Below are 11,837 nucleotides of genomic sequence, written 5' to 3' on the forward strand. Positions count from 1 at the left end.
AATAATAAATAATAGAATAATAAATAATAATAAACATAATAAATAATAAATAATAAAATAATAAATAATAAATAATAAATAAATAAATAATAAATAATAAATAATAAATAATAAATAAAATAATAAATAATAAATAATAAATAATAATAATAAATAATAATAATAAATAATAAATATAAATAATAATATAAATAATAAATAATAAATAATAAATAATAAATAATAAATAATAAATATAAATAATAATAATAAATAATAAATAATAATAATAAATAATAACTAATAAATAATAATAATAAATAAGAATAATAATAATAATATAATAATAAATAATAAATAATAAATAATAAATAATAATAATAAATAATAAATATAAATAATAAATAATAAATAATAAATATAAATAATAAATAATAATAATAAATAATAAATAATAAATAATAAATAATAAATAAGAAATAAGAAATAATAAATAATAAATAATAAATAATAATAATAATAAATAATAAATAATAAATAATAAATACTACTACGTACGTAATAAATAATAATAAATAATAATTAATAATTAATAAATAATAAATAATAAATAATTAATAATTAATAATTAATAATTAATAATAATTAATAATTAATAATAATTAATAATTAATAATTAATAATTAATAATTAATAAATAATAATTAATAATTAATAATTAATAATTAATAATTAATAATTAATAATTAATAATTAATAATTAATAATTAATAATTAATAATTAATAATTAATATACCAAGACCTTATTTCTAACATAACAGAATACAATAATTGGCATCACACATTTTAATGCAAAATAAATACCCGACTCGGAAACTTGAACACATACCCGACTCGGACACTTGAACACAAACCCGACTCGGACACTTGAATACAAACCTAAATAAATAAGTTCCAATGACACAAAAATAGGATAAAATGTAAAGGATTACCTTCAAGAAGTGACAAAACAGGAAGATCCCTAAAGGGTTTGGTACACGCGTTGAAGGATTCCACAAAGTTGGTGGTGTTGTGATCACAAGTGACCCCAACATCAAACTTGTGTCTGGACCACTGTTCAGGCACTTTGTCAAGATATCCCACTGCTTCTGGGATGAGTTTGCCAATCTTTTCCATGGCTTTGTTGAAGACATATGGATTGTATGCATCAGCAGCAACCCAGAACAAGTCATGGAAGGCTGTGCCACTGTATCCAGCTTGTCTGCAGTTGGTATACAGATGCTGAGCACAGACCCTCCTGACTGCTTTGGGGAAAACATCATACAAAGCAGATTCTACTCCCTGCATAACACAATTCCAAGTTTCAATAACTAGGGAAGTGAACCAGAAAACTGAAAAAAATATAAACAATACTACAAATAATAAAAACCAAGAAAGGGAGGAGTAATTACCCTCATTCTGTCACTAATAAAAGTCCAGTCATCCCTCTGGCACCCATGTTGAACAAACAAAGCCTTCAAACTTCTGAAAAAATAGGACCATGTGTCCATACTCTCCGTACTCACAATGCTATAGGCTAATGGAAAAATCTCATTATTCCCATCGATAGCAACTGCAGTGAGGAGAATTCCCTTATAGTATCCACTCAAATGTGCACCATCAATGCCTATGATAGGCCTACAACCTCTTAAGAAACCCCTAACTTGTGCAGCAAAGGAGAAAAAGCAAGCCTTGAAACGGGGTGTCACGTTACCAGAATCTGCAGTCCAAGTGACCAAGGCATAACTCCCAGGATTGGTAGATTTGATCATTTCAGCATAGGATGGTAAAAGGGCATATGACTCATCAAAACCTCCATAAATTTGCTGCCTCCCGAGGCTTCTCACCTTGTACATCAACCTCTGTTTCACTTGTACCCTATAAATCCCCAATGCCTTTCTTTGAAGTGTCTTAATTGGGATTTCTGGATTTGCTTCAATGTCAGGAAGTAGTTTGGTGCATAGCCACTGAGATGTCACCATGGGATTCTCCTCAAGTCTCCCACAAGACTTGTGCTCACTGACAAGAGTTTTAATGGCCCAACTGACCCCATCCAACAACACACAGGCATGGATCCTCCAATTGCATGACTCAACCAGACACATTGCAGTGAATCTGGTTGTATCAGCCTTTTCAACACTCACAGCAAATCCCTCTTGAATACAGAAGTCTCTGAAGACCTCCATGAAGTGTGTCTTGCTTTGGAATATCATCCATGGTTGCAACTTGATAGTCCCCCATGGCATGCTTCCCACAACTTTTCCATTTGCATACAAATTATCCAGCTTATTACTCCCATCTAAATGATCCTCAAAACTTCTCTCAGAAATTACCTCCTTAAGAACATCTTGTTCTTCATCTTCTTCAATTTCTTCGTCAATGAAATCGTCGGAGTTGAAACCAGTTTCACTATCACTCTCACTCTCCTCAAAATTTTCATCATCACTCTCATCATCCCATTGCTCCTCTTCCTCCACATTGTATGCAGTGGGTTTCCTCACCCTTGAACCAGCAGGCCTTCCCCCCCTCTTCTTAGGAACAAACTCACCCGTCTTCTTAGCATGACTTCTGGAAATTCTGAAACCCCTCCCTTTGTTTAACTCAGCCCTGTTAGGAGGGGGTGTCTGATCTGGCTGGTGTTCTGTTTGATGTTGTTGCTGCTGTTCTGTGGGTTGGTGTTGCTGTTGTTCTGTTTGTTGTTGTTGTTGATGTTCTGTTTGTTGTTGTTGCTGATGTTCTTTCTGTTGTTGTTGTTGCTGTGGTTGTGTCTGTGGTGAGGTTGGTGGTGGTGAGGGACTTCTTGGTGGTGGTGATGGATTATTTGGTGGTGGTGAGGGACTTCTTGGTGGTGGTGATGGATTATTTGGTGGTGGTGAGGGCTCTCTTGGTGGTGATGGAACATTTGGTGGTGGTGAGGGCTCTCTTGGTGGTGGTGAAGGCTCTTTTTGTGTATTTGGTGGTTGGGAACCTCCCGGGGAAAAGCAGTCAGCATGTTGTGAGCTGTAAACACGTACGTACTCTACGCTTAAATCCTCAACATCATACACAGGCACCTCAACTGCCACTGTGTTTGCCAATTGCTCCTCCAAATCCCTTTGAATCTCAGCCTCCCTTTCTAACCTTCTCCTTTCCTCTTCCCTCTCCCTCTCAAACTCCTCAGCTTTCCTTCTAAGTTCTGCAGCCTTCCTTTCCTTCCTATCCTTCCTTTTCTTAACTGCAGTCCTAAATTGGATTGAAGTTTCCTTCTCATTTGCCTTCTCTATCCATATTTCCACAGTATCTGTGCGCTTAAATAAACCCCACATGCCCATCAAACCAACATCATTCAACAATTCTACTCTTTTATTCGTACTAGGATTAACATAAAACAATCTAAATAAATCGGGAATCAGAACATCTTGCTTAATAGAATCATCAAACAAGTCATCAACCAAATCCATGTAGTTCGTTTCATCAGTATCTTGTACCCTCACATCAAAATTCCGATCATTATAATGACATAACAACCAAATTGCGACCATCCTATACAAACAATAAACACAACACAAAAATTCAAATTAATGAACTAAATCATTAGGCAAAACAACAAAGCACAACCAGACACTATGTTTTACCATTAACACCCCAAAATTCAAGTTAACCCATCTCATGGAAAAATCACGATTTTAGCAAAACCCTAACCCTAATCAAAGCAAAATTCGCAAAAAATAGCACCAAGAACAAGAAACGAATTGAGTGAACTAACCTTGACACAATTTTGATGAAGTTGAAGCCACAAATTCCAGTCCTTTGCTCTCCTTGCACCCACTTTTGTAGGACTCGCGAAAACTGCAGATTTTTGGACCAAATTGTCGATCTTTTCGTGGGGATTTACTTCGACTAACTATTGCGAGTTGTTTTACACAAATCCCAGCGAATTTCGATCTTTCTCTCTCTTTGGTTTGGTACTCAAGTGCTCTCTAATGGTGTAAGAGAACAGAGAGAAATGTCGAGGAAGAAGTTGGGAAGTTAGGTTTTGAATTTTTTTTTTTTTTTTTTTTTTCTTTTTTGATATGGCGCCAGAAAGGACAAGTAAGGGCAACAAGGTAAAAACATGGTAACGGAGGGTTAACGTCCGTCAGACAAAAGGGCATTTAATGATATTATTGCATACGTCAGGGGTGTTTGGTGCATTTTGAAAAGTTTAGGGGTATTTGGTGCATTAAAGTAAACCTGAGGGGCATTTGGTGAAAAATCCGATTAATAATTAATAATTAATAATTAATAATTAATAATTAATAATTAATAATTAATAATTAATAATTAATAATTAATAATTAATAATTAATAATTAATAATTAATAATTAATAATTAATAATTAATAATTAATAATTAATAATTAATAATTAATAATTAATAATTAATAATTAATAATTAATAATTATAATTATAATTATAATTAATATTAATAAGTAATAATTATAATTAATAATTAAATATTAATATTAATAATTAATAATTATAATATAATAAATAATTAATAATTAATAATTAATAATTAATAATTAATAATTAATATTAATAATTAATAATAAATAATTAACAATTAATAATTAATAATTAATAATTAATAATTAATAATTAATAATTAATAATTAATAATTAACAATTAATAATTAACAATTAATAATTAATAATTATAATTAATAATTAATAATTAATAATTAATAATTAAGTAATTAACAATTAATAATTAATAATTAATAATTAATAATTAATAATTAATAATTAATAAATAATAATAAATAATAAATAATTAATAATTAATAATTAATAAATAATAAATAATAATTAATAATTAATAATTAATAAATAATTAATAATAATTAATAATTAATAATTTATAATTATAATTAATAAATAATAAAAAATAATTAATAATTAATAATTAATAATTAATAATTAATAATTAATAATTAATAATTAATAATTAATAATTAATAATTAATAATTAATAATTAATAATTAATAATTAATAATTAATAATTAATAATTAATAATTAATAATTAATAATTAATAATTAATAAATAATAATTAATAATTAATAATTAATAATTAATAATTGATAATTAATAATTAATAATTAATAATTAATAATTAATAATTAATAATTAATAATTAATAATTAATAATTAATAATTAATAATTAATAATTAATAATTAATAATTAATAATTAATAATTAATAATTAATAATTAATAATTAATAATTAATAATTAATAATTAATAATTAATAATTAATAATTAATAATTAATAATTAATAATTAATAATTGATAATTAATAATTAATAATTATTAAATAATAATAAAAAATGTTAACTAATAACTAAATAATAATTATTAATTAATAACTAAATAACTATATAATAAATAATAATAATTATCTGTATTTGATTACTCAATAATTACAATAAGTGATAACTATTAATAATAATAATAATTCATTTTTAATAACTAATAACTAAATAATTAATAACTAATAATCCGTAACTAATTAATAAATAATAATAAATAATATTAATTATTAATAAATAATTAGTTATAAATAATAATAATAATAATAATAATAATAATAAGTATAATAATATAAATATAAATAATAAGTAATATAATAATATAATAATATAAATATAAATAATAATATAAGTAAAATTATTAATAATAATAATATAATAATAATAGTAATATAATAATAATAATAATATAATAATAATTATTATTAATATTATTAAATTAAATTGAACTGAACTGAACTGAACTGAACTGAATGCTCCTGAACTGAACTAAACTGAATGCTCCTGAATTGAACTGAACTGAACTAAACTAAACTGAACTGCCAAATAAGTCATGAAGCTGAAATTAAGCCAAAAAGAACAGGGCCTAAAGATATGACGTCATTGTCCATTATCACTATATTATTTTCCCATGGCTCAATTGATTTCAGAAAAAGTCACTGTGTGGGTATATGAACTTCTCGAGAAATTCCTAAATAATCCTTATGAGTATTGAAATATGTGTATCGGTAGTATTTTGTAAATATGTTGAAATACGGAGTAATATACAATCTAAAATATAGTTGCTATTTTAAAATATTGTAAAGACACGTGCGCCGCACGTCAAGTAAGATACTAAAAATATGCAAAAAATCATTAGATTATTTACAATATTTTATACATCAAAAGTATTGTATGTCTAAGTACATACATCCTTCTTTCCGGAAATATCGCACCATTTGTTTTTTATACTATTCACATTACGACTTTGGCCATTTTTTGTGATTCGTACGTCATGTGGGGTCCTGTTAGATTCGTATTGATATATATTTTCTAAATATTATTTTTTTATAATTTTTACTTGTACACGATTTGAGTTATTAAGAGTCAAAGTAATGGTTAGATGAGTAAAAGTCAACCATGGTGCGATATTTCCTCCGATTTTTAATACTCGCAATGTTTGTGGTTTCTACACTATTCACATATTATACTTTGACCATTGTTGGTGATTTATACGTAAGATAAAACATAGTCATGTGAGATCTTGTTAGATTCGTCTTAATGTGTATTTTCAAAATATTAACTTTTTATAATTTTTTTTCTTAAAGAGAATTAAAGATATTAATGATCAAAGTTGTGCATTGGCATGCGTGAAAATGACGTTGCGAGTAAAAATGAACGGAGGAAGTAGTTTGTTTTTCTTACATCCAAAAGTAGAAATGTACTTACGTGGATTACCTTAATAAATATGTATATAGTAAAAAAAAAAAAGTCTTTTGAACTTATACATAGTCAAAAGAAGCTTCTAATCAAAAGAATCTTAGTGAACTTGTACATAGTCAACATAAGCTTTGTAAAAGCCCGTTGAAGTTGTACATTGTTGAAAATTTGCTTATTGTTACTTAGCATTGAAGTGGCATGTCGAACCAAATCTATAAAGTCATGTCTGTTCTCCTTCATGCATCCATTGTTTCGGTAGTAGTAATCTGAGGTAAAAATAATTCACATTAGAAAATCAAAATATTGTTATTAGGATGGAACGGGAAAACTTCATTGACAAGCACTTGAAATATAATGTAATTCGAAAATAGGAAACACACTAGCTATAAGGAACTGCCCCTTAACTATTTCATCTAGCTAGGTCAGTTCTCTCAGTTGGTTAGCTAGTGCTTGTCATTGGCCTTTGGTATGTGGGAAATAAAAAATACTCCTTTATTTTTATTTCTTGGTGTACCACCCGGTTCACCCTTTCGGCTAATTCGAATTCGGGGCGAGTTCTGAGTAGATAGGTTCTCGTCCCTTTCCAATTGTTGTTGTGGGGGATCAAACACGAGGTCCTCCCTACCAAGTGAAATACTCCTTTAGTACTCTTATATTGACATGCACACCAAAAATAATAATTCCTTTTTGACATCTTAATAATGTAAATACGGAGTACAACTCAATATTATTTTTTCTTTTATTTTGATTTTCTAATGCACGCAACTCAGAAAATGACATCATAAATTTCAAGTGTAATACCCAAAATTGGAAACCAGTAATTGACGCTAGCTTAATGTTTCAATCATCTAGTACTCCAAATAAACATTTAAGCAACAAAAAATGTTCAGAAAAGTACATAGTAGCATATACAAGATTCTAATTTTAAACAAAATATATCATGATGGTAACAATTTGTGTTAAGTTTTGCTAAATATTTTATAATAACTAAGGTTTCGTTCTACTCGACTTAGTTTGGATGAACTTATATTATCTGAACTTATATGAACTTAACTTATGAACTCATTTTATCTGTAAAAAACTTATTTGGCCTGAAATAAACTTATTTGTGTGTTCAAATGTTTGAAATTATTTTTTCAAAATTTTATTATCTGAACTTAACTGAAAATATCTGAATTTATCTGACTTATTTTGTCTGAAATAAGTCAAAATAAGTCGAACAGAATAAAGCCTAACGTATGCAAATCACCCAAGACTCAATCTAACAAAAATCACAATTTTTTTTCACTATCACTTGAATGTTTATAAAACAATCTCACAAATAAATTTGCACCAAAGATATAAAATTCAAATCAAATTAGTTGGATAAACCAAAACAATAATTTCATTTTATGGTAAAAGAATTTACCTAAAAACTCAATATATCGAATAATTATTCAGAAAATCGAGCTTGTCGAAACCCTAGATTCCTCCTAATAAATATACCAGATTTTTTTTTTGATTTCAGATGAGATGTTCCTAACTACAGACGAGATGTGCGCAATACTAATAGGTAATTCGTTGCTTGATTGTATAGGAGGCAGAGAACAAACCAGTTCTTGAGAATGAATCCCTACCAGCAACTCCGGTAGTTAAAAAATGGAGCTGCACACAAAAAAATAAAAATACGTGAGCAAGTAGTCAACCGTTGGTACATCAATGACATAAGCAGTTATCAAAGTAGCTATTTTGAGCAGGTAGCAATTTGTTGGATATTGAATTATTTATTTTGGATTAATAAATTGTTTAAATTAAATATTATAGGGAGTTACAAGATATCGTAGCCAACCATTGTGAAACTTTGTATCTTAAATCAATTGTAGGTAGAAGTTTGATGTGCCAAACTTAGCTACACCACCTTGTAACTCATTGGAGTTGCGGCTAACAAAACTCTTTATTTTTCTCTCTAAACACCAGCGAGAACACGTGGATATAGGGATGTCAATGGGGAGGGTTTCGTGGGAGACCTGCCTCGTATCCGCCCCAAGTAGGCGGGGATAGAGGTAGATTTGGTGGATGATGGGGCGGGGATCGGTATAAAAGTCGTACCTGCCATGGGTGATGGTGCGGGTAGATTTTGTGTTGAATCTGCCGCAAACCCGCTCGCCCGCCCCATCCCCACAAGCCCCGCTTCATATACGCCATGGGTGATGGGGCGGGTGTGAATTTATTTGTTTGTTTGTAGGTGATAATATGAATTTAGTTGAGACTTTTAAGTTTTTTTGTTTGGACTTTTTTTTGTTATGACGAATACTTTTTTCCGATTATATATGTTATTAGTATAAGATATTTTTTCTAAAGTTAATTTTTCATTACTCCGTATATATGACAAATGGATGCTAAATAGTATTGGCCATGTGGGTGAGACGGGGATGGATACCCATGCGGGTGGTGGGGCGGGGATGTCTTTGAATATTGTATCCGTTGTGGCGGTGATGAGGATAAATTTTGTACCCGCTATGGGTGATGGGGATAAAAAATTTAGGTGAGGATGGGGATGGAGCCATGGAGGGACCTACATCCGCATCCGCCCCGCCTCGCCCCATTGACATCCCTACGTGGATATGAGTATATACATATTTTAGCATTATTAAAAGATAAAAGTGACAACTGTTTAATGTTTAAAAAAAAAGAATTTTTTTTATTAATGAGTTGTAAGGTGATCATGGCATTACAGTAAATAACAAATAAATAAAGGCACATAACGGGAAAAGAAAATGACGCAAAACTTAGAACATAGTTGCGACATTTTTAGTAAGTAGAGGATATAAACACGTATGTAAATGGTAAATCTTCACCACAAGACATAACAAAGAAGCTCAACATTTATTGGCCGGTCTAAAGTTCTTTTTATGAGAAATCCTTTTTTATTGTATTAATTTGAATTATAAGTGATGGAACTTTTTTTTATGCGAATAAATTACAGGAGTAATACAAATTACAAATAGAGTTTTTAAGAAGGCGAAGGAATCAATCTGAGTAGTTATTAGAGTATGGTACATTTTTATCAAACACTCTAGCTTGTCCATTCATAAAATAAATGTGAATAGTTATTAGGGTATGGTACACTTGTATTAAACACTCTTGTCCCTTCATAAAATCAATGTCAGTAGTGTTGATGATCGGATCAAACACTCATGTCCTTTCATAAAATCAATGTCAGTAAGCAAACACTCACTCATGGTACGCTCGGATCAAACACTCATGTCCATTTGTAAGCAAATTAAGGCGTGAGCAAATTAAGGCGTGAGCAAATTAAGGCTATGTTTGGCAAGCAGTTTTAGTCAGCTTAAATGATTAGGTGCTAATAATATAAGTCAACTTAAATAATTAGAAGTGTTTGGAAGAATCTAAAATATATAAAATTTAAGGTGGTAAAAGTGACTGATTTTAAAACGTTATTCTAGTAACGTAACGTCTCTCTTTTAGCACCTGGGATTTATTTGTTTCAATAAAAACAAAAATAAAACTGGAAATTGTTATCCCTATGTTTTGAAGAAGTTGTGGTGCATATAGAAGTAACACCATCTGATGTGATAATTAATTCCAGCAGTATCTCCGCCTCATATCTTTAGGTTCTGCAAAGTGGCACAATGAGTGTGGAAGGGTAGTTCTTTGGGTATTATTTCCACCACTCCCGAAAATGTTAATATGCACTACAGAGTACCAGAAAATAGTACAATTTGCGACCAAAAATTACGACAACACGCGTTTCTGGTCGTAATTAACCGGAAACAACAACCATATTTTGAAATGGTCGTAATTAGTACTAGGTTTCTTTATGATCAGCCTAAAATCTCGTTGCAAAAATCTCAATCATCTAAACTAACCCACTTTCTCAAGAACTTGTGGTATTTACCACTTATTTACTTTTTTTCTTTTTCTTTTTGTATACTTTAATAGGCTTATTAAGCCTTGTGGGCTCATTGGCGCCACTTATTGACTCGGACTTGACACTTTGGCTTTCGCCTTGTGGGCTCATTGGCACCACTTATTGGACTCGAAACATGAATCACAATCTTTTTGTTATACAATCAATTAACTCTTAGCATAGCTTATTCGGGGGAACAAAGTGCACCAAAGGGAATTAAGGTAGCAAAGAAAATTCCAAAAGAGAACAAAATAGACTCTTTTTAAACCAAAGCTTATCACTTAGAATCATCAAAAACTTTTTCAAGTAGAGACTCAAGCAATAAATATTAAGCTATCCTTAATCGCCCTAACTCACACATGCAAAAATCGAAAGGAAATACCTCTACTCAATTATCCAAAAAGATAAGCAAGGGAATCCACATTATAAATCATCAAGATTCTTCCTTTGGACGAACGAATCATTTTTAGTGCTTTTGTTCAATCACTTGAGACTTTTTTGGATTTTCTAAACTTTTTTCGATTTTTTTGTGATTATTTAACAAAACTTTGAAAGAAAAGATAAATAAAAAGAAATAAATAAAGATTTTTTTTTGGATTTTGAATTTTATTAAAGAAAAGAAAAAAAACGAAAATGAAGCCTCCCCCAAGCTAGCGAAAGGCTACCCCCCCAAGCTAGAATTAAGCATTGTCCTCAATGCTTGAAACAAAGACTCAAGGGAAGGGAGGGGGGAAAGAAAACATACATTCAACCAAAATGCATAGTTCCGCAAATCACAATAAATTAGAGAAAGAGAAATGGAAGCAACCAAATCAACAATTTTAACCATCCAATCTCATGCCCTTATTCCCAATCAACCCATGGAGTAATGAAAATAGGGAGAGGAAAGATACTACCGAATAGTAGGTGGGTGTAAATACAAAATGATCCAATTTCTCCATTTGAAATCAACTTTCTCCAACATCATGCTTTGCTTTCCATATGATATCGCAAATGTATCTTTATTCCAATTAGGTACCTAAATCAAGAATAAGAAAAATGGAAAATAATAAAAATAATGAAAGAAAATAAAAGCAATTAAACACGGGTTACTTCCCGAGAAAGGCTTATTTAAGGTCCTAAGCATGACCTTTCTAGTAAATACCATGTCAAT

General features: G+C 29.6%; 1 protein-coding gene across 1 annotated transcript; it reads right to left on the minus strand.

Annotated features, from left to right (window-relative positions):
- Positions 1 to 803: 803 nt before the first annotated feature.
- LOC130467991 (uncharacterized) lies at positions 804 to 4,246 on the minus strand. Its single transcript, XM_056837245.1, has 3 exons — positions 3,765 to 4,246; positions 1,432 to 3,541; positions 804 to 1,321 (listed from the first exon to the last, which is right to left on the minus strand). The coding sequence occupies exons 2-3, from the start codon at positions 3,538 to 3,540 to the stop codon at positions 920 to 922; spliced, it is 2,511 nt and encodes an 836-aa protein (XP_056693223.1). The 5' UTR covers position 3,541; positions 3,765 to 4,246; the 3' UTR covers positions 804 to 919.
- Between the last annotated feature and the right edge of the window lie 7,591 nt (positions 4,247 to 11,837).

This window comes from Spinacia oleracea, chromosome 2, assembly GCF_020520425.1.
Source record: "Spinacia oleracea cultivar Varoflay chromosome 2, BTI_SOV_V1, whole genome shotgun sequence".
Taxonomy (NCBI): domain Eukaryota; kingdom Viridiplantae; phylum Streptophyta; class Magnoliopsida; order Caryophyllales; family Amaranthaceae; genus Spinacia; species Spinacia oleracea.